At 47.8% G+C, this 23,671-nt stretch overlaps 2 protein-coding genes and 1 long non-coding RNA gene across 4 annotated transcripts in view; 2 read left to right on the top strand and 1 right to left on the bottom strand.

Annotated features, from left to right (window-relative positions):
* LOC135917233 (organic cation transporter protein-like) overlaps positions 1-23,671 on the top strand; it is a 104,257-nt gene that overhangs the window by 69,657 nt on the left and 10,929 nt on the right. For both annotated transcript variants that reach the window (XM_065450772.2, XM_065450771.2), the window contains 3 exons: positions 3,153-3,367; positions 8,809-8,990; positions 20,244-20,386. In XM_065450772.2, coding sequence (XP_065306844.2) covers positions 3,153-3,367; positions 8,809-8,990; positions 20,244-20,386 — 540 coding nt within the window. The remainder of the gene's footprint in view (positions 1-3,152; positions 3,368-8,808; positions 8,991-20,243; positions 20,387-23,671) is intronic.
* Positions 12,381-13,663, top strand: LOC139047562 (uncharacterized). Its single transcript, XR_011507219.1, has 4 exons — positions 12,381-12,491; positions 12,581-12,789; positions 13,291-13,399; positions 13,616-13,663. It is a non-coding gene; the product is annotated as an uncharacterized lncRNA (long non-coding RNA).
* Positions 17,048-18,854, bottom strand: LOC139047443 (putative nuclease HARBI1). Its single transcript, XM_070521264.1, has 3 exons — positions 18,288-18,854; positions 18,055-18,196; positions 17,048-17,550 (listed from the first exon to the last, which is right to left on the bottom strand). Exons 1-3 carry the CDS (start codon positions 18,822-18,824, stop codon positions 17,048-17,050), a joined length of 1,182 nt encoding a protein of 393 aa, XP_070377365.1. The 5' UTR covers positions 18,825-18,854.

Raw genomic sequence — 23,671 nt, 5'->3', positions numbered from 1 at the left:
AACCCGAGATAACGGAGAAAACCTGTACGTTGCGGCTCCACAAGACTTTGTACCCAATTCTGACAAACATACCAAGTAGGCTCACTCTGTAGCTTTGCGCCTAAGTGAATATGTTAAACAAAACAGCGATGAAATGAGCAATAAGATTGATATATCGACGAACACATATAAAACGAAACAAGGTTCCTCCCTTATAGGAAGGCCAGGCGCCGGAAAGGCCAAGGTTATGAAAAATAAGAATAAGGCAACAAATGTATAATTTATACGTCAACGCAAAAGAAAGATCTAAGTTCAGAACAAGTTCGAGGTCTTAAGTAATGAACACTGATCAAACAAGGAATGATAGTAGAGCAAATGTTTTGTCAAAATAACTTGTCTTCGTCACGGTTGCAACGGCTCTCATTAATAACGTTTATGTAGGCTTAGCTCACTCTACCCCACCATCGAAGCGGAGGGGGAGAAGAAGAGGCAATAGACAGTTTTAGCAGAGCGTTGCCTACGCTCCGCTCCGCGCACATTTCACGCGCACCGGTGGCTGCATAGAATGCGCTGACTTCGCTTATCTAACATGCGCGTCTCCCAGAGATGTCAGTTACATGCTCTCAGATGAGCTGTAAAACGACAAAGAAAGCAACTAGACGCACCCTGATGCTCCGCAAAATCGGGTTCCTAGCCGAACGTGGGCAGCGTTCTACGTTCCGCTGCCGCCATAAGCGTTGTGCGCATGCGCACCAGTGTGCGGATTGTTATGATACGCCGGTCTGAGCGGAGTGGACCGTAAACGCTCTGCTAAAACTGTTTTTGGCCACTATACAGCCGCATTACATGCACCACTAGTAGTTCATTACAAAGCTGAAAATTCATTACTCACTGGCTTGGCGTTCTTTGACTAGACCTCGATCCTGCGCTACTGAACCACACACATGATCAAAGCAGGAACGCAGCAGCCCAACATTACCGCAGCTCGTCTAGAAAATCAGCTACGACGCTATATTGGCATTACGCTTAGCTTTCCCTACTGATGGCTTCTTGGAAAAATGACAAGCACAGAAGATGAGTGTGTTTCTCAGCACGTCAGGACAGATACGTCGAGACTGGTACTTGCCTCACCATTTTGATTTAATGTAAGCATTGCCTCACTTTATATTGCCACGTAGCCAGAAACTTCCTCTACCGCGAGCCACCTCTCTTGCTGAAATCACACGCCGTCGTTTCCAGTTGTTGGGATAGCACCACGTTGGGAGGTCGTGCACACGCAGGCTGGCAGGCACGCGCACTCCGCGTATCTTGACGGACGCTTGTGGTGTTCCGCTTTGCTGCAACGCTTGCGTTGTCCAAAGCGATTTGTGCGGTACATGAATGCAGGCTGCGTGGCAACATGCACAATGTTATGTAGTGGTTTAACATAATTACCTTTGCATTATTAAGAATTTGTCGGCTCAATGAATGCTGGTATTTCTGGTGCAACTAAGGTATAAACTTTTTTAAAACAGGGTTGAAGTGCCTCAGACAGGCTGGCCAACGTTTCGATAGGTGGACCTATCTTCGTCAAAGGCGGCCTCGTCATCCTCGGCGTGTTAGTTTTAAAGGGTTAGTGCAGTGACGTCACGTGCGGGTGTTGTCGCTGGCGGCTGGTTTTAAAGAGAGAGATTACAAGAGGGAACAGGCGTTGTCGTCCGACGTCTGTGAGCCTCATTCTCAAGACGAAGGGACAAGAGCGTGAGAGTGGGCACGCGGGGAGGAAAGAAAAGAAATAGAAGCAGAAAAAAGGGGGAAAAAAGGAAAAAAAAGCAGGGGGGAGCCAGGGCCGTACCAAGACACAACAAAGGGGGGGCGGGTGAAAGAAAAAGAAAGAGAAAAATGAAATCTTTAAGAAATACGGGGGCTTGGGAGCGTGTTGGGGATGCGAAAGGTTAGGAGGTATTCAGGGGAGTCGTTGGCGGCATGTTTTTGAGGCATTAGAACGGCCGGTCAAGCAATAGGTCGAGTAATTTTGAAATAGTTAAGGTGGCGACGAGTAGTCTGCGGTGCAATGTGTGGGTTGACTGAAAGGCAGCGGCATGGTCTTTCAAGGGGCACTGCCCCACGCGCTTAACGTAGGTGTCGTTACGGCGGCATCCAGAAGGCGATACTCCGGGTTGAGGCGCCGAAAAAGGCATATTGACTTCAGTCAGTATGCCTTTTTCGGCGCCTCAACCCGGAGTATCGCCTTCTGGATGCCGCCGTAACGACACCTACGTTAAGCGCGTGGGGCAGTGCCCCTTGAAAGACCATGCCGCTGCCTTTCAGTCACCCCACACATTGCACCGCAGACTACTCGTCGCCACCTTAACTATTTCAAAATTACTCGACCTATTGCTTGACCGGCCGTTCTAATGCCTCAAAAACATGCCGCCAACGACTCCCCTGAATACCTCCTAACCTTTCGCATCCCCAACACGCTCGCAAGCCCCCGTATTTCTTAAAGATTTCATTTTTCTCTTTCTTTTTCTTTCACCCGCCCCCCCTTTGTTGTGTCTTGGTACGGCCCTGGCTCCCCCCTGCTTTTTTTTCCTTTTTTCCCCTTTTTTCTGCTTCTATTTCTTTTCTTTCCTCCCCGCGTGCCCACTCTCACGCTCTTGTCCCTTCGTCTTGAGAATGAGGCTCACAGACGTCGGACGACAACGCCTGTTCCCTCTTGTAATCTCTCTCTTTAAAACCAGCCGCCAGCGACAACACCCGTACGTGACGTCACTGCACTAACCCTTTAAAACTAACACGCCGAGGATGACGAGGCCGCCTTTGACGAAGATAGGTCCACCTATCGAAACGTTGGCCAGCCTGTCTGAGGCACTTCAACCCTGTTTTAAAAAAGTTTATACCACAGTGTGCCATTCCATCTGCCAGCCCCTTTCTTGTTTTTGGTGCAACTAAGTGCAATTCTCCTCAAGTAATCTAGCCGAAATGGGAGAAGTCGGCAATTTGCGGAGAGAGAGACAAAAGGGGAGGAAAGACAGGGAGGCTAGACAGCATAAATACCGGCTGGCTACCCTGTAAAAAAATAAAAGGAGAAAGAAGAAAAAATTGAGAAAAGCCTGCCACAAGCTGTTCAATTAAAGTTCCGCTGTCGATCCCGCTTGAACGTACGCAGCACATACCGACCGACTTTGCAGGATAATTTCCAGCTTGGTATGGTACCATATGACAGTCTCCACGGCAGGCGTGGGTGGCAATCCGTATGTGAACTTCGCCATCGGCGCATCATCCGAGTACCCGGTGAAGCTGATAAACGTGGTGCTCATCAAGTACTTCCGTCGCCGGTTCACCATCTGTGGCACGATGTGCTTTTCGGCGCTGGTCATGGTGGCCCTCTGGCTTTTGCCTCGCGGTAAGTGGCTGAACTCATAGGAGCGGGAAATAGTACGTGTAATAATAAGTGAGGGCATGAAGCAAATACACGTAACTTATAATGCAAAGAAGAGTAGGATAGGTCAGCTCTGTTGTCCTTCAAAGTGGTTCCTGAGCGAAGTTGCGAATAAAGGCGATATATATATAGCTACTAAAAGAAATATAGAGGGAAAATGAAGTATTCCTGGCAAAGCCTAATTTTGAAGGGAACAGCAGGCTACATACAGAGCTCTGTGACGCTTCATTTGATGTCTATATAAGAGGACACTTAAGAGCACTAAAATAAGAGCGCACCAAAGTATGTCTTAATGACTCGCCTAAACAACATGTAGTAATGGTAACTGCCAGGCAAAGTGAATCCAAACGACAGTGTCTTGTTAGTAGAGACCCAGAGCACTAGTCAACAGCTTGGTAATATCTGTCGAGGGAAGGGGGGGGGAGCTGGATATCGCACTTATGTAGAAAAATCAGGTCTCATGGCTGTTAATGATAATAAAGCTCACGGAGTCTCAGTACATGATTCCTGGTTACCTACAGTGGGCGAATATACATATCAAGGTGTGTACAAAAATATGGCAATTATCTATTTTTAAACCTACGAACATGCACTTAGTACAAACGGCGAGAGAAATACAACCATATTGAAGCACTTGTCATTAGGGGCTGGAGTGCAAGCACATTAATTTTTTTTGTTTGCCGTCAAGTACAGTTATTTGTTTCTTTAAAATGTTCAGTTTCTGTGCACATATTGAGGGCATGAGTCGGCAAACATGATAAGACTCAGATCAGCTAGTGAGTCTGAGTAAGACAGGTTCAGTTGAATTCTGGTGAGTGACTCCGTGTGAGCCCAGCTCAGCAGATGTTTGGTTAATCTGAGTCTCATTCCGCTCTAAGAAAACAATATATTTTCTGAATGAGCCTGAGGAAGTACCGCCTATTTTTCCGACGTATGCGAGCCATATGGTGCACTGAAAACAAAGCGAAGAGCTCCAAAACTGTTTTCCAAAGGGAAGAAAAATGAACTTTGAGTATGTTGAATGAGATTAAAAAGGTACTTTTTGTTCAACATTATTTGATGACACAATAAAAAGCAAATGTTGCCGGCTGCAAACTATAGTAGCACGGTAAGTGGTATGGGTTTGACAATGTACACCCGTGAGCTAAAGTATACGGAGCACAGGGTCGCCAAAAAAACTAAATTGCTTTGTAATTAACATGCATGAGCTGAAATTCACTAGCACACTGGAAAGGTCACAGCGCCAAGTTCGGACTTCAGCCCCCATACTGAAGTTGCATTCACAGGCAGAGCAAAAAATCGGCTTTATCGGGCATCCCTGGTCCGTATACTTTTGCTCATGGGTGTACGTGTATGTGTGCGTGCGAGCTTGTGTTTTACTTTGTGCGCGCGTGTTTCTGTCTGTCTGTACGAGAGAGGGGACGGTTGGTGCTCGCACTAACAGCGAGCGCTTTCATTTACATATTTATTTTATTATTTTTCGTACGAAGAGCTCATCTGCGGAAACAATACGAATTGAGTAATTGAAAGCGCAGGTGTTTGAGAAGTGCCCTAGGAAAGACTTGTAAAGCGCAAGTGGAAAAACAAATTGGTTAGTAGTTGAAGTACAGTGGTGAGCAGCCTTGTCTAGAGCGCGGCGACGGTGCTCTGCGCAGCAAGTCAGCGCCACCTAACGTTACGCTCTGGGTTTGAGCTATGCGTCTCGTGCGCATGCGCGGCCAAAATAAAGCGGTGCCTGCTCGTGGGTTCTCGGCCTCAGCGCTTACGCTTCAGTCCGCCAGGGCCGCGCTGAATGATATTTAACGGGGGCCGGAAAACCAACGCGTTTCGCGCGAATCACGGGGCGGCTAGGCAAGGAAGTGCAAGTAATATCGGGTGGTCGCGCGTTTCTGAAGCACGTCCAAGTGATAGCGGGTGATCGCGCTTTGCAGGCGCAGACCAGGCTACGAGTGCGAGAATTGGGCCTATTTGGTTGTTTGGTGTCTATTTTCGTCTTGTCCGTATACAGCATATATAGGGTTTGAGCGTTACCACCACGCACCATGCGTTGCAGGCATATTGTGTGATGGCGTGTCTTCGCGATGTGTTATCAGCTAGCTACAAGTGACACCGCCTTTGGCATCCATACAGATCTGAGAATTTGAAACACGGCAGCATGGCGACGCCCTCGCCGCCGTCACAGCGTCACAATTGCAGGCAGCGCGTCCCTGGCGGCACGAAACGAACTCGCAAGGCGGTGGCTGGACAAGGAAACGATCAGCAGGCATGCCTCTGTTCCTGCCGCCCATGCGCGCGGGACGCATAACTCAAACCCAGAGCGCAACATTAGGTGGCGCTGACTTGCTCCGCAGAGCACCGTCGGCGCGCTCTAGACAGGGCGGCTCACCACTGTACACTTCACAAGAACTAGGCTACACAATTGATCATCTTAGATTATCAAACTTTGATATAAAAACATTTCCGAGCTTTTACGTGCCAAATACATAATATGAATGTGCGTCACGTCGTAACGGGGCACTCAAGATTAGTTTGACCACCTGGGGTTTCTAACGTGTACCCACCCCATGCATGATACACGGCTTCCACACGAAAGACGGAAGCTCTTTTTTCCCATGTCTTTACTCAAATTTAATAGATCGAACGGACACCACCTTGCGAATACATTGTCTCAGATTCGTTGGAATCACCTTGATCCCGCTTCACATTTAGTATCGTGAACTAAAAAATCTTGTAGTTGCTAGCGGTATACTTAGAGCTCGTGAGTCGCTTCACAAAGACCGACCCGTGAGCGTCAGTCAGAATGAGCCCGTCTGAGCTGAATTTCGGTGAGTCTTTGTTCGAGTGAGCCCAGCTGCGTAGAAGTTTCGTAAGTTACGAATGTGCCTGGCTGCGCAGATTTTCGTGAGGCTGGGACCGAGTGAGCCCGGCAGAGTTGAATTTCAGTGAGTTTGAGTGAACCCGGCTGCGTAATTTTGGTGAGTCTGAGTGAGTGAGCCTGGCTAGGTTGAATTTCGCTGAGTCTGAGTCGGAGTGAGTCCTGCAGAGTGAGTAGAATTTTCGTGAGACTGAGTGAGCCTGTTTGCGTAGGTTTCGGTGACTCGAAGACCAAGTCAGCCCGGCTGAGTGTAATTTTGGTGAGTGAAGCCAAGTGAGCCCTAGAAAAAAAATATATATTTTACGAGTGAGTCTCAGTGACTTTGGTTTAGTTTGCCCACTTATGATTGTGAGACGTCTGCACACATTCTGTCATTAAAGAAAACAGTTCGTTTATAGTGTAGTCGCTGCTTGTTGTAAAATATTTTTGCACTTTCTAAGAATCTGGCTGACATCGAGGGATGCAAATTAGGCTATAAGAACTGTCAAATTACTATAGATCAACAAGGAACATGTATCCATAGTTTCAATTATAATATTCCAGATTTAAAGGTTACCGCTGCTAAGGGCTTAGGTCTCACAGCAAATAACCAACACACTTGCACAAGATACGCATAGATATTATTTGTGGCAGGGAATAGCGAAAGTAATGCCTCTTACGGGAAAACATAAAGTTGTCTTCCACCAGCGTTAAGCTGCAATCCGCCTGCTCGCTTATTTGCCCTTCCTTTGAGTATGTTGCCGTGGCTTGCGATTCGGGCTCTGCCTGGCGGGCGATTCACTGGACGGCGCTTGCTAGGAGTGACGCAACGCTCTGCGCGATGGAGTCTTCATCGTCCGAAGTTCGATTACTCGCGTCTACATCAACCTGTAGCCGCAGACGCCCTGGCCGGAGCCTATAGAAGGCGACGAATAAGATGCAACGCGCTTCAGGTACCCGTGAGACGACGACTACGACATCCAGCCAGAGTACGAGGTGGCTTCGCCTACGAACCCGATGAATGTAGTGTCAACACCATGGTGCCTTCGGAAAAGCGCTGTCATCGTTCGGCAAGCTGGTGTCATCCTGTTGAAAAGTAGTGTCATGGAGAAAGAACACTCAACGCAATGTGCGCGAAAAACGAACAAGAACTCCGCAAATAAAACTTATCTGAGAGATAGCGATATGACCGCTTTGCCGTATAGCATTAATCAAAAGACTAGCGCAAATAGGAGAGACACAGGCGGAGGAAGCGACAGGACGAACGCTAAACATCAACTGAGGTTCTACTGCGAGAGAAGGTACTACATATATACATTGCGGTGGTGCATGCGCACACTGGGTTAAAACAGTACAAGCACAATCTAATCAAAATGTGGCAAACTATTTTGCAAGTAAATCTTTTTTTCCTTTTTGGACAAGGCGAGTGATGTCATACTGTCACACCAACTAGCCCAGCTCTCTGCCTTGATTGCCGTATAGCGTTACTGCGACCTCATAAACAGCAACATTACACTCCGTAAGATAACGCAAACACTCTCAACTCAACATTTCGCCGCAACGCTAGACTCGGCGAAATGACTCAGCGACACACTGAAAGACAAATAGTGCTCTTGCAATGACACATCATAAGGATGCAATATCGGCTTCGGAAAAGTCTTTATCTACTTCGGCACTCCGCAGATCTTCACAAATAGACTGCTACAAAATATTAGAAAACACTCTCATATCTCTAGAACACAGATATTTGAAAATTCTTTTTTATCCTAACAGACTAGAGGAGTGCATTTCTTCGTCTTCAACAGCTGTAGGGTGTAGTTATATGTATTTCCTCATCCGAATAGTTTGTTCTTCCACCCTTTAGCAATCTATCTCTCCTTCGTTGGTCAGCCCTGCTTCTTGCAGTATTTGTTGTATTTAAGTGATTTGCCTTTAAGCACAATTCGGAATAGCGAAATTGAAACTAAGAAGCAGTCATGTCACGTGTGTTCAGCAGAACACCTAAGCATAGCACGATTATATAGACTGGCGCCATCACCACAGTGAAAAGCTTTTATAACGAAGCACTTCGGAGCTCCGATATCTTTCGGTATACAGGTCAGTTCATTGTAAAGGTCAGGCACTTTACCGTTAGCGATAGAACAGGCTAAGCGCTCGCTCACACAAACACACACACACACACACACACACACACACACACACACACACACACACACACACACACACAGAGAGAGAGAGAGGGAGAGGGAGAGACAAATAAAAAGTAAACTTAATCCACAAAGTGCAGGGCAAGTCAGGTATGCCTCCACTGGGTTCCTGAGCAACCCCGTCGACAAAATGTGATGAATTTTCTGGAATACTGCAGACAGATGTTGCATAATGCGTGACGATTGTGACACAATTATGTGAGTTTCTCTCTTATTTCTTTTTTGCCTTTTTGCATCATATTTGCCCCTTCGTTCGGTGCGCCAACAGGCGGCATTTTCGAGTTTATTGCTATACATGCCTGCGGTGCACCCGTCTAGCGAAAGTAGCGTGGCATTCTTCGCAGAATACTCGTGGCTGCGGCTGGGCCTCCTCATGCTGGGTAAGGTGGGCACGTCAGTGAACGGCGCAGTGCTGCGTGTCCAGCTGAGCGAGACGTACCCCACCGTGGTGCGTTCAGTCGCCATGGGCTTTTGCTACACGCTCGGCAGGCTAGGCTCGGCTCTGGCACCCTTCTTCGACGACTTGGTAAGCGGCTACGCAGAGGTCGATGACATTCACAGCTGGTGTATGATGGTGTTGGAAGGGTTCGGATTAGGCCGACAAAGCTCAGGGGCTCGTTCTCGAAATGATGAAATTGATACCGCAATGTACTGATTTAAGCGCGCCAAACTTGACAGAAAACCAATTGTTGCGTTTTCTATAGACTATAGTTTTCAATTACGGATAGTTTCACAGACTAAATACTAACGAAGTATCACACTTAACAATGTATTGCTCAATTATCATTTAATTAGTTCTAATGCGGAGTCCTTAGCCAGGAATAAATGTGAACAAGTTTTTGTTTTTCTTTGATGTGGAACAGTGCTTGCATTTTCGGAATTTGTTCGGGTAATTGTTATGTCTGACCATGCTCGATCGTTCAAAGACATTTAGGCCAAGTATCTTTTGTGAGCGTTATGAACGGAGGTAAACACAATTAAAGGCATAGTTTTGCCTGACCTTTACAACTCAGTGAAGAGAATGCGTCACGAACTTGTCCCAGTAAGGTTCAGTATACGCGAAACTAACCGTGGTACATGGCCGAGCTGCTTTTTCGCTAACTGCGTCACAAACTCAGGTGCGGCGAACGTGACCAAAAACTACCTCAATAAGTTATAATAATGTTGGGGCTCATGGCAAGCGTCGGAAACATCTCCCAGTACGAGTCATTAACTGAAATTAACTACGCCAGGACGGCCGAGCTGTGTTTAGCTAACTGCGTCGCAAGTCTCGGTTCCGTGCCGTAAAAGCTAAAATTGCTTGAAATGCGTCGCAGACTATCCAACAAAACATTTCTCACCTTGCCCTAGTCAAATAGTGCAGGGGTATCGTGTCGAAGTGCAGAATGAACGCAAGAATACGGCGGGAGCCCAACAAATACGCTATATCCAAACGAGACGGGTCGCCGAATAGGCGAACTTTACATGCGCAACGGGCCTCACTGGATTCGACGGCCTGACTGGCGAATGACGCACGCATCTGTCGCGCCTGGCGTGCCTTTGGTTGTTGCTACGTGACGCAAGAAAATAAGTTGCGAAGTATAAGTTAATTTATATGCAAAAGCTTTAGTTCTGGTGGGAAAGAAAAAAAAACTAAAACGTTTTCTGTAAGCTCATTTCACATTCTTTTTTTTTCTGATGCTCGCGCCAACTAACGGATGGGATTAACACTCAGCGTGACGTGTTTCCTGTTGCAAGTTTTCACCAAGTGTTCCCTCTTATTGAATTTCTTTTTCTGTGGTTTTGCTACCTTCTTCACCGTCACTACTACGTGACAATATAAAGGAAGCCAGCCGTCACTAATGGAAGCCAGCCGTCACCAACGGAAGCCAGCCGTCATCAGTGCAAGCCAGCGATGTTCGCTAGTTGTTCTGCAATTTATTTTTCGCTTTAGGTTCATGCGCCCCCCTCAGTAGTTGATGAAAAGAAAAAAAATCGGCTTCCATTCTACCCTGTAAAAATGCATGTACAGCGAAGCTGTTGCCCACGTTAGACAAGAACAACCACTCCAAGTGACGTTAGACGTCGTTACTTGCGCGGGCCCCTAAATTCCTCGACTTTGAGCCGTACTGCCATTTTTTTCCCTCTGCCGTCGTTCGTACTCACGCTCCTCTTCTGCGGACCTACGTATACGTGGCCCACCCATATCGCAGCCGCAACGACACTGATGTCCGTTGCTATAGGCTACTTCTCCTTGAAAAGGCCCCCGCCATCTGCCATTGGGTTTTGCCGATTGACGTGAATCCACACGCCGCCACCTGCAGGTGCATTCTGTCTATTGACGTCAGCTGACACGCTCACTTTTGCAGATGCCGTTTGAGGTCTGTCTAAGTGGGCGCGGCCGCTAGGTGCGACACTTGCGCTGTGCGGCAGATGCAACGGGCACAGCGCGCACGCATCAAGGAGAGACACTTTGGGCGCACATGTACAGTCGCGTGTAGTGTGAGCTCAGAACAGGGTTCACTTGTTCAAAATGGCTCCAAGAGTGCACGGCGACACCGACCAACGAAAAATTGGCACAGTAAAAACCAGTGATTGTAATGGTGTTCAGTTATCCAAATGTTCAGATGTCGGCGGCCTCCGTGCAGCCGTGGGCCCTTTTGAACCCGAGTACCGTGTTTTAGCTCATATAGCGCGCGACTGCACGTCGCGCGCACGTATTAGTGCGGAAGTGCAGCATACGTGCTCATTCTTATAGGCCCTCCGCTAAGCGCAAGTATCCTATTGAACTTATTGGAATTCCAGAGTAAATTTCGTCATAAAATTTGTAAATTACGACTAAAACACAAGCTGCGGACATGGTAGCTTGAGGTTGTGGATGGAATATACAAAAACATATAATTCTGTTACGCGGAAACTCCAAGGCCCTTTTCCAGCTGTCGTTTGGGGTCTGCCTGTGTGGCTCCGGCCAGTAGGTGGCGCTAATGTCTTTAGATGGACAGGAGCCGATGAAAAAATCCCGACCAACTAGAGGCTCACAGCTTGCTTGTAAAACTTGCCCAGCTATGATAAGGATACGTTCCTGATTGTACTTGTTTTGCGCCAGCAACAGCCACGCCGGTTGCCCGCGACAGATCAGGCTCCGGTCACACGCACCGGCACGGCTGCGCTGCGCTTGACATTTTGCTTGACTTTTCCTCTTTCTCAAGAGCAATTCCGCCAGAACGATGGAACCTTTAACGCGATAGCGTTAAGGAGCTCGTGTCGCAGAAAAGCCGGTGTCGTCGGCGTCGTTGGTCGTGAGCAATAAATCCCGGGAGGCACTTCATCAATAAAAAACAACTTGCAAGATGGTCTGGGTGGGAATCGAACCAGGCTCTCCGGAGTGTGTGACGGTGACGCTACCACTCAGCCACGCGTTCGCTGCTTCAAAGGGGTATAAAGGCGCCTGTAGTGAATGCGGTGTTGCCTTAGAAACGTGCTGGAGAAAGTTATACTGCGGTGTATATCGGTAATTATGAGCCTGTAACTTACAGGGGTGCTATTTTGTAGGAATGCCTTTTTTCATGCCAATGCCTCTTCGCGTGACGTCATCGATTTTGGAAATTGTGTACACGTAGGCACGACGTTTCTTGGATCGTCCAATCAGAAGCTCCCTTCATTGGCCGGATGTTTCTTTCGTATTCTCTTCTCTTTTTCCGGGACTGTATAGCAAATTTGTTTTGTGAAACAGCACTTAATGAAAGCGGACTTCCATGCTGCGCAAAGCAAATTCATTTTGTTACATTACAACGCAAAAGCTGCCGCAGTCCAAAGAAATGCAAACGCAAGTGCTCTATTTTTGAAGCCGTAGCCACATAGTAGTCGGATGTGCATCCAATCCATGCCGTTGAGCTCACGCAAAATGGCAGCCTTTGTTTACCTGCAACAGCTGACAGCCGCTAGCGTGTCGGTAACGCAGCGCAACTATTTGCGGACCACAGCGGTACACTTGCATCTGAGAAGAATCTGCGCTGCTTGCAGGAGCCGTGAGATGCAGCAGAGTGAGGTGAGTAAATATTGCTCGTGTAGTGCTTACGTTGTCGTGTGGTTTTCGGTGCATCATGTCTGACGTGTGATAATTTCTTCTTTACGAAGGGCCAACAAGAATTAACCGTAACCCACGAGGACAAACTTTGCAACATAGTGGATCGAGAACTGTCAAGCCACTCAGCACCCTTCATTAGAGTACCGCCACGACAGAACAATAGCCTCGTCAATGTGATCGCAGCAACAGTAATACTCTGGGCCTGGCGCCCCTGCGCTGACGGTTACGCTCCGTGAAAGAAGCTGCTACAACGGTAAATGTGAGTAGCTTGTTTACCTTTTCTATATTAGTGGTATAAAAAGGCAAAAAATAATCAATTCGTAGTGAGCACTTTATGCAGGCGCTTAGCTTAGACAGAATGTTTGACTGTAAATTTCTTACTGTGTTGCGGGCCGGCTGAAATTCCCAAGTTTGAAAATCGGCAATGGCGGCAGCGAAAGGGCCCAGAGTGTCACAAGAACAGACGGATATTCTGGTGCAGTTCATCGAGCAGCACCCATACCTGGCGAGAGCTTCTACGGAGTTCTCGCCACGTATGACTGCTGCTCGAAAGAACGAGCTATGGGAGGCGGTGGCGGCAGTGTTGAACGGTCAGGGCCCAGCGGTTAAGACAACGAGCCGTTGGCGAAACCACTGGGCCAAAATGGCTCACAAGGCCAAGAAAGAAGCGGCCAGGGCCGCGAGCGAGAAGAGGTGAGCTTTCTAATGATGCTGACAGTAACGTCGTTTCACGTAGTTGTTGTCGTTGTTGTGTTTGCAGGGCCACTGGAGGCGGGAAAGTGGGTGGGGTGGACGGCCGCGTCCTCGACATCCTTGGGAGGACAGGCGGCCTCCTTGTTTCCCCGCCGCAGTACTTCGCCGATAGCGAGGTGCGTACATTGGGTTTAAAAAGTGTTGTTTGTGCTGCTGTAGCCTAACACATTTTCAGCATTACATTGTAATACAACATTCCAAAATCTCTTCAGCCATATTTTTTTTTTCGTTTTTTGTGCTGGTTACAATATAGGTTATGCACTCTGAGCAGCAACTTGTGTAAATGATGCGCATTGCACATACTGCTCGCAACGACACTACTCTGACTGCAGGACGCAAGTTCGGAGGATGCTGCAGGGCCCTCCCGCAGTGCACCAGCAGCAACAACTACGTTTGTGGTGTCGGGTCCTGCAGCTGTTGCTGGGCCAAGTGGCCTTACACGTAAGTCAGTGACCCAGCTTTTGTTGTAGCATTGTTTGCAGTTGCTGTATGACCTTGCTATGAAGTAGCCCACTGTGCTGTTACTACCTTTGTGTCCAGCATTCAGCTCTTATTCATGGAGCAGAAATGCAAGCCTACAAATGACATGATGTTGTAATAGAGATTCCTTGTGCTTCTTATAGGTTAATGTAACCAGCAATTTTCTGTGACATCTTTTGCTCCAACTATGCGACTGCCTTGTGTATCATAATTGTAGCTGTGCAGCTGCAATGACATTTCGAAGTGACTGGTTAGGACAATCAAGCTGTGTGGGTCGGATAACAGTGGATGAGCAGCGTTTGCTTTTGTCTTGCATGAAGAGCAACCGCCTACCCTCCAGCAGCCACCCTTCCAGCCGACCCCCCAGCCAGCTCCACGAGAGCCGCAAGCACCCCCCCATAGGCAGTCGAAGCAGCAAGACCTTGAGGGCGCCGTCCATATGGCTACTGCCGAATATGTTCGGCAGGGCCAGTCGGCGGAAGCCAGGGCACAGGAGGAGGCTCGCTTCCGCCGACAAATGCTGGAGCAAAACCAGCGGGTATGTGTAAGGCCACAGACGTATATTTTTCTGCATATGAAATTGACGAGCATATGACCTCTCCAACAATTAATCGTTAAACAAGCATAATGTATGCATACAGTGCTCTGATTATATCTTGTACACATTTGCGTGGAATAATATGTGTCAATATTTACGCAATTATGTGGCGAAAAGAAAGAAGTGGCATTAGGTTCAGGGAAGCAGGTATAACCATGTAAGACATCTTAATGGGATGGGACTGCACAAATTTGATGGACCAGAAAGATATTATCAGTGTTTCAATATACAGTGACAATAGCCTGCAAATGCAGATGAATGCAACACACCAAGGCATTGTCACTGAGCTTATATAATTAAACTAATTACACATCTTATTCGCTAACAGCACCACGAGGCCCATATGGACATCCTGCGCCAGCAGCATACAGTCCATATGGAAGTCCTGCGGCAGCAGCATGCTGTCCACATGGAGGGACTTCAACAGCTGAGGGAGGTGGCTGGCAGCATGCGCGACGTGCAGCAGCAGCGGCTGGCAGTGGAACGACGCGCACTGGAGACACACCAGCGTATCCTGCAGCTGCTGCTGGCTGCACTGGCCCATGGTGGCAGCCAAGTCCCTCCCCCCTCTGAGGACCCACATATGTAAATAAGAAGTAGCATAGGCAAGGAATTTTATACCATTTTTTTATTAGCTTAAATTTTGCTGTTGTAGTAATGGTGATATGAAGGCCGGATATTGCTAGTTAGCAAGAAATAATTGCTCAAGTCACCCTTTCATGCAACCACAAGTAGCATAGCCGTTGCAGCATGATTTTTTTTGCTTGAAGTTGTACTTCAGCACTAAGAGCGCCCACACTATAACGCTCACCTGCACAAGTGCCAGCAAGCCCGATGGTACATTAATCTGACTGCGGCATTGCAATTATGCGGTGCCTAGTTGTTGTCATGTCAAGTTAAGCACGAAGCAACACTGCAAATGTTCTACAATTCAATCCTATGTCATCAATGCGCCTTAATGTAATGTCACACGGAACCTCTGAATATGCACAGCAAAAAGCTCTGAAAATTCCTTGCCTATGCACCTTCACCTCATCTGTAATGTGTATTTTTTTGCATATTTATGTACATATTATGCTTGCATTTTTTTGGCATGCAGGGCTGCAATGTCTTCTTTTCGTGTTTGTTGTCATAACATTTTTTTTCCATTTACTGTACTTTCATGGTCAATATTTTTTTTGTAGTGACATACAAGGCTTAATGTCTTCTTTTCTTGTTTTTCATTATAACGTTTCGTTGCCATTCACTGATATTTCATGGTTATTTCTTTTTTGTCGTGACATAGGGGGCCTACTGTCTTCTTTTTCATGAGTACGTTTTGTTGTCGTTCAGTGTTTTTCCATGGTTTATATAATTCGTTGCCGTGACATGCAGGGCTTGACGTCCTTTTCTTGTTTTTCATTACCAGGTTTCGTTGCGATTCAGTGTTCTTTCATGGTTGTGATACATTGTACGTTTACCCCTCGTGTGCAATATTTATGCAGTTTCTCTTACTCAATATCAAAGCAAGATGTCATGGCTTTCTTTTTCAGTATGGAACTCCACGACAGCATGTTCCTTTCACACGTAGTGATGTACCTACATATTTTGCAGTGATATTCTTCTGTCGATGCGTGATTTAAGCACCTGCACCTTTTTCAGGTGCAGTTTAAGCCAGTTGCTATTTCTGCAGCGTACAACACTTTCCTTACACGCTGCCTGCCGTTACCTGTGAATCTTTCAGATGCAAGAACAATGTGATGCAATATTTATTGCAACTTGTCTGTGATATGTTGCATATGTCTCTACTGCTGCAGTACTCACTGTTCTCGCACTTATTCAATGTAGAGACTGTCGCACGTGATGTGTACATAAACAAGTGTTACCAAAAAAATGTCTGTATGTTGAAGGGTGAAATAATACGGAAAGGTGCAGTGTTCTGGTGCTTTTATTTGCATGGCGCTACTGTATTTGCAGTGCTAGCTTGCACTGTGGAAATGTAATTACACACTCTGCAATATTCCATTCCCCGAGTTCAGTTATTTACAATTGAGGGCACTTTGTTGAAATGTATCAACTGCTCATGCGTGCCACACTTCACAGGAGCCACAGCATTTGACATGTCGGATGACCAGGTGGACGGCATTTTCGTCACTACAAAGGCACTTTGCTGTTGTTGCGAGACAAACTGGCGCAGGAACTAGAAGTTGCACGTGTAACAGCACGTTCAATGGAGCGGAAGGTGTGACGTACACTGTACATTTTGGCTTTTGGGAGCTTCTCTGCGACGAATACAAAGCAAGTAGACAGGCGTTTCTGTCCATCAACGCGTAAGGGAACACAGAACTTCACCGATACGAGTAGAAATAATTATGACAACTGCAGGCTACATGCATGGCACGCAGGGCATCTAGGTGACGACAGCAGCAACATGCAAATCATGGCAGACCCTTTGAAAATACACTTATTTTTAGCTTGCTTTCAATCTTATATGTCGCCACTAAACATACTGTTTCACTTAGTATAAATGCAGGCCTTACATAACGGTTCACTACACAACTTTTACATTCCTTGACCAGTCATGAATGCTTTGCATTACATAAACATCACCCACAACTTAGCATGGGAAATCTGTCTACAATTTCACAGCATGAAATGCACAATGCAATTTTTCGGCACATGTTATGCTACAACTGTGTGCATGCACCTAGCGATGCTGACGCTGCTGTTGACGTCGCAGCTGCCGCCGAACACTTCTCAGGTACTGTATGTGCTGCGCACGGGTTGTCCCAAACATTCCAATCACAGAGTCACGGACGGCCCGGCCTTTCAAATAATTCATTCTCGACCCTGTGCTTCGGGGCAGACCTTGCGGAATGGGGTCGTCATTACCGCAGAGCTCAGTACTACTGCTGCTGCTGCTGTCGTCATCGCTGTCATCATCGCCCGAGTCTATGTTGCCCTCAGACAGGCGAAGATTGTGCAACACAGCACATGCCGCGACAATGTTGGCTGCACGTTCCGGCTCGTGGAGGAGGGTGCGATATCGCTGAAGACAGCGGAAACGGCTCTTTAAGAGCCCAATGCACCTCTCCACTACGGAACGCATGGCGCCATGTGCTGTGTTGTACTGCCCCTCGGCTGTCTGCGCTGGAGGATGGCCAGGAACTGGGGTCAGGAGCCACGGCTCCAAGGGGTAGCCACTGTCACCTGCACGAAGATGGAAATAGTACATTGAGTACTCCTCTGACGAGAGGCAAGTTGTAAACTTAGTAAATCTACAGAAGGCTCCAGAAGTGAATCCCAAGTAAAAGCATGAGTTGAGCATGTCCATACCCGACACAAACGGTTAACAAATTTACAAGTGCACTACTCGGTGCCTGCCACAAGCATAAGAAATCAACACTTGTTGGTACTATCAATGACAGTAGTAGCAGTAGCAGCACTAATGTTTGTTCATTTCTTCTGCTTCTGGCAGGCACTTGGTGTAGTAGCAGCACTAATACGTATTGCTTTCATCTGCTCCTTGCAAGCACATAATGTGCTTGTAACTTAACACTTCGAACATTGAGAATGGTGGCAGTCACAATGGTGAATTCATTTTTTTTTTCCCGACTTATGTGCTTGTAATTTGGTTAAAAGTTTGGGTTGGAGCGGACACGGCGTTCTGCGCTACTGAAGCGTGACTGCGCCAAAAAAGGTGTTTCGCCTCACCGAGGAGGTATTCTCCGGGATTCACGATGCGGCCCGCTTGAAACCGCCGGCGCAACCATGTCGTGCGCCAGACAAAAGCGTCGTGGTCCGACCCCGGTCGCAGAGGGTCCACGGCCAAGATTTTCATGTCCGCATCGCAGATCTGGTAAAACGTAAACAGAGAAAGTGCCCGATGACATGAGCAACATTACTGTCAAAAAGGATCGGCACCAGAAAACGTGAGGTTTACTTACGAACATGCAGTTGAGGGCGTAGTATCCCTTGCGGCACATGAACGCAGCCTTGCGCTCACCCTTCGGTGCGACAATAGCTACGAGGCTGCCGTCGACGCATCCTATGACACCGGAGATAGCACCGCGGCGAAGAAAGCCTTCCTTTACGGCTGCCTTTTCCTCGGCCGCCTTAGGAAAATGCACCCACTTGTTGCGCGCCCCGGCCTTCACAACAGCCTCTGCCACCCGTCGCACGCACTCGCTCACTGTCGACTGCGACACACGAATCGTCTCCTCGCTCCCAACGGACGCTTGGAAGCTCCCAGTGGCAAAAAAGCGCAGCGCACACAACACCTTCCGCTCCACCGACAGTCCCGTCGCTCGCTCCGCTTCTAGTTCCCCCGCCAGTTCCTCGCACAACAACCGCACCGTTCCCTTCGAGAGTCGAAAATGCCGTCGAAAATGGTCATCCGGCATGTCAAACGCGTCGTCTGGCTCTCCGTGTTCACGTCGGCGACGGCGAAGAGCCACGGCCATAGCAATCAGAGGGGCGGCCATTTTTGTTATGCCTTCGGAAACGACCCTGCCTCTGGCCGTGCCAAATATCCGTGCCTTTTGCTCCGCATAATGAGTGCGTCAACGTCACGATGACGAATACAGTTTTTGCGGGTTCCTGACGTCGCGTGATTGACAGACAAAATGGGCGCGGCCCGGTCATTTTCGACCAATGGCTGCTCAGTGATGGCGGCAAAACGCATAAAAAAAGTAATAGAATTCCTACAAAATAGCACCCCAGAAGTCGCAATTACACGAGTAGCGAAGTAAGTTTCCGCGACATTCCTTCGCTCTGCGTACACGCAGAGCCATCTTGCGGCAAACACAGAAGACCCCTTCTCGCAATGTGTGGCGCTGCCCCGACACGTGGGGCGCCACTCGCCCGCTTCTCTCCTTCGGGCCGTGCGGGGACCGGTGCGAGGATGCCCCACTACCCTTGCATTTAATAAGTTTTATCACTCTCTCCCCTTCCAACGTCCAGCGTGCGTCACTGAAATCCTCGTGTCCAGGCGACGCAGCTCCTCTTTCCGCGCACAGCGCAATTCCTAGGTTCAGCGTCCGATGCGGGGTTCCTCTGACGTGATCGCTGCGGCGTAGCGCGTCTGATGGGAAAGCGTACCCTGCGATGTGTGCCGAGCTGCTTCCGAGGAGTCATGCGTCTGCGTGGTGCTCCCAAGCGAGATAGAGAACGATTCCATCGAGGCGTCAGCCCCATGATCGCGTCGGCCTTCATGGCGCGTCGCGGCCCGGTTGTCCGTGTCGATAACGACGTTTGGCTGGCGTAGATCGTTTCTCCTTCCGAGACACCGAGTTCTTTGGTTCGTTGCGCTTGCTCAGGCGCACGTTTCGTTGCCGCGCCGAACGCTGCGTTGCTCGGCCCTAACCGCGTGATTGGTGGGGGCAAAGTCCGATGCGGGGCGCCTCGTAGGTGATCGCTGCGCCGTAGCGCATTGTCTTACACCTCTTGGCGTGTCGACGGGAACGCTATCGCGTTCCACTCTTGAAGGCGAAGCTTAAGCGTCCTCCAATTTTTTTGTGTAAAGCAAACGCCAGCGGGTTCAAGAGAGATATCGCGAAACAAATTCCCAAGCCTCAAGTTCTCAAATTTGGCTTTGCATTCAATCTTGTAGCCTCTTGGTTATCTCAATTGGTAAAAAGACCGCACCACTGTGGTGGTGATATTCCGCGGACAACGTCTTCTTTTTTTAACTCCAAGGCTATAGCTTTCAGAGGGACCCGTCCGTATATCTGTGCTGCATTCAGTTGGCTTGAACATTCATTTATTTTCTAGTACTTCCTCCTCCACCTTGCAGGCTGCCACGTAACCTTTTCTATTACAAATTAACTGATAGACCAACTTGCATTAGCGCTTGGAGAGCATTCTTGTGCGAATGTGCGGCGCTTTTCTTTCTTCGACTACAGGGTGAAGCGACGCAACCGTGGGTGCCAAGCGTGGTGTCGGCAGGCCTCTGCATAGCCGGCGCCGGTGCATCCTGGCTGCTTCCGGAGAGCTTCCAGAAGACGCTGGAGGACGGGTTTTCCAATGGCGAGGCCGCAGTGAACGAGTAAGCGCATTGACTCTCTTGCGAGCCAGTGAAGAAGCTTGCAGGGAAGCACGAGCGACTGCTCGGTACATCTGCGCACTGAAGTGCCTGCAGCACAATGTGCGATAGGCATACTCCTCTGTCGCACGGGAGGGGCCATAGTCTTAAACGGCGCGGCGTGGTAGATCGGTCACTATGGCCCTGCGCTGCTAAGCACGGGGTCGCAGGCTTTATCCTGGCGGTGGTGGCCGTGGGGGCGGAATGCAAGTACGCTCGTGCCGTGCAATGTGTACACCTTAAAGAAGCCCCTGTGGACAAATATAATTAGTAGCCTTCCACTATGGGATCTCCCATAACCCGGTGTACAGTTTGGGACGTTGAAGCGGGCAAGTTGACCCTTTAACTGGTAGCTCAACAATATTGTTGGCCTAACAAAAATATCTGCAAAAATGAGACAAATTAGATATCAGTCTGTGCCTTTCAATTTACATCTGTTTATGTTCCTGCTCAACAGTGGCATTCAGAAAAACTGTCGATCGTGAGGAGCAGCAGATGCTTTGATGACGAAACCGGAGGACTTCGGCATTATCTTCTTAGCGCACATGGTGGTCGCATTCTCGCCATTGCGATTTTTTTCATGCAAGCAGTCATTTTTTATCCCCATAGAGGTGCATTTCAAGAATACGCATTGACCTTGTCAAAGCAAATATCAAGCACCAGCTTTTGACTATACATCGATCTTCAACGAACTGATGAAGAATATTTATGACCTACTGCATCTCGCTTAGTTTTTACAGAAACTCTTCGATATTTCAGCTGGTGTTTACTTGAGCAATGTAATGAAGAAAAAAGCAATAAAGATGTTCTAGGTCAAGCCTTTCTTATCTTGCCAGTTAAAGGGTTAAATTTATTGCTGCAGCATTTAGGTGTTCGAAACATCATTTGGCTTGTGCGTTCGTCCGTCCTGTCATCCCGTTACGCTAACGCGTATTATTTACAGCGAATGAAATGCTAACAGCGGAGCGCGCGCCTGAAGTATAAATGAAGGTACATTACGCGCCCGCCACCGGCCAGTCGTCCTTCTACACATGCGCGTGCGTATACACTTATAATGCAGAGCGTGGTGCTGCACACCCTACTGTGATAATGCTGCGAAACTTATTTCACAGCATATCATTCTAATGTCTCTCAATATATACATTAATCTGTCTAATCGGGATTAGGTTGGGTTGGTTTAGCTTAGGGGACCTAACCTAACCTGGCACAGCACAACCGAACCTAACTAAATCTTGGCCAAATTCGTCTAATTAAGAGCTGTTTAGATTATGTTCAATTAGGTAAAGGAACCCAACCCAACCTAGCCGCATAGACCTCAGACTCTGCCCAGGCGGCGCTGCGGAAAAACTCGTCACCAGCGCCCCCATCGGAGCCTTGGCACGAACTGAGTAGTGCAAGGAGGGCTGTCCGCAAGCGAAGGTGCATAGCCACAATGGACCCTTCTCTTTCGTTTGTGTTGAGGCACGGTTTCCTAAAAATCACGGACTTGGAAAGCTTCTTCCGCCCATCCACGCTTCGTAAAGGAAGCTTAGCAGGGCGAAGTACGTGTACAATATAAAATAAAGTATCAAGTGTTATTTCGGCGTGCTGCAACTCGCAAGTACAGAGAGCATCAGGTTTGTCTATAGGCATATCAGCATAAAAATCTTAGCATTTCAAATTGTTTCATGTTGAATATGTCCTGAACACAAGGCTTATTATCTCCAATATTTTTATGTATTTTATCGTAATGTTTTGTCTCTCAATTATTTAGAGAGTAAATCCTTTCATAGCCTTTTCCAGGGCAGCAAACAGAAAACGTTTTCCAAGGCAGCAAATAGCGTGCGATCATACCGAAAGTAAGCTTCCTACAGTGCCTACCTGCTGCATCTTTCATTCTCGCAGGAGCTACAGCATCGCTCAGTACATTCATTTGAACTTTTTGCAAACGCTTTGAGCAACAAGCGCGCACAAATAAATGTAAATAAATGCGACATTTTTTCCTTACACATGTGCGTTATTTCGCATTTACTCATCCAGTGCTCCTACAGCAACTTTATTGCTCACATTTGAAAAACGCAGTCGAGCAGGCTCAGCACATTACGAAGCGTGCTTGTTGTATCAGCGCAGGACATACAAAATACGGAAAGTAGAAATGAACTCGCGATGCAACGATGCTCTAGAACAGGATTTTAAATTCGTAAACGAACCAAAATGTTTGGTTAGACTGACCAGACAAATCTCTCCGTTCCACTTGTTGAGTCAAGCGGAGACGGACCTCTGTTAAAAGGCGGAGATATCGATGGCACATAAGCAAGAATCCCGGCCACGGTGGCGGTATGTCAATGGGGGCGAAATGAGAAAACACTCGTGTGCTTAGGTTTGGGTGCACGTTAAGGAGCTTCAGGTTGTCCAAATTTCTGTAATGCCCGATTATGGCGTGCCTCATAATAAGATCATGGTTTTGGCACGTAGAACCTGATAATTTAATTTTATTATAGCATCCTTTTCTCCTTTGCTTAATCCTCATGCTCGAAAGTGGGGATGCACCGATGAACTCTTGAACTTTTTCACCCGATCGATAGACACTCTTCCTCGCTTTCGTCTATTAGACGCTGAGAAAACTAGAAAGCTGAAAAACCTATCAGAACAAATTGTCAATTTGTTGTTGCCAAGCCTTTCACTTACAGCCTAGGCTCGGGCTTTTAGGTCACAAAAATGGCCAGCGGAAACCTCCTGCTGGAAGTTCGTAACAAACACTTGTACGGGCAGGAGACCATTCTTGTGGCATTTGGAGGTACTACGACCAGTGTTACACAGCATCAATCCATGAATAGCGCATGCGGAGTAATATCTTAATCTGATGTCACTGACTTGACAGAAACCGAACTCCTGGAGGGCTGTAAAGAACAAAACGTAACCAATGTTCAGCACATCAACATCCGGCGTAACAATAAAGAAATCCCACCTAAGCATCTGATACCAACCTTTGCACCCAGCGTTCTGCTACAGACCATCGAAACAGGGCATTCTTAGATAGTTGTAAGTCCATACATTCCGAACCTCACACGATGTTTACAGCGTCAAAGACATGGCCATGACTGGCAGAGTGGGCGTGGTCAACTCGTGCGAAATGTGATGTCCAAGCTCACCCCTTGGATAATTGAGCTGACACACCTCACAGTGCGAACTGCGATGGCGACAATCCGGCGCATTGACGATCATATAAAAGGAAAATTACCATCAGTAAAAGGGAAAAATAGAGCATTA

The sequence above is a fragment of the Dermacentor albipictus genome, chromosome 7, assembly GCF_038994185.2.
Source record: "Dermacentor albipictus isolate Rhodes 1998 colony chromosome 7, USDA_Dalb.pri_finalv2, whole genome shotgun sequence".
Lineage (NCBI taxonomy): Eukaryota > Metazoa > Arthropoda > Arachnida > Ixodida > Ixodidae > Dermacentor > Dermacentor albipictus.
This window is presented reverse-complemented; position numbering and strand designations above follow the sequence as displayed.

What these genes read in the sequence shown, in the direction of transcription:
- LOC139047443 (XM_070521264.1), bottom strand. Translation starts at nt 18,824, where the DNA reads ATGGCCGCCCCTCTGATTGCTATGGCCGTGGCTCTTCGCCGTCGCCGA. An exon ending in ACGCCCTCAACTGCATGTTC is followed by an intron (nt 18,197 to 18,287) that starts GTAAGTAAACCT and finishes ACGTTTTACCAG; the next exon opens with ATCTGCGATGCGGACATGAA. An exon ending in TCCCGGAGAATACCTCCTCG is followed by an intron (nt 17,551 to 18,054) that starts GTGAGGCGAAAC and finishes ATCTTCGTGCAG; the next exon opens with GTGACAGTGGCTACCCCTTG.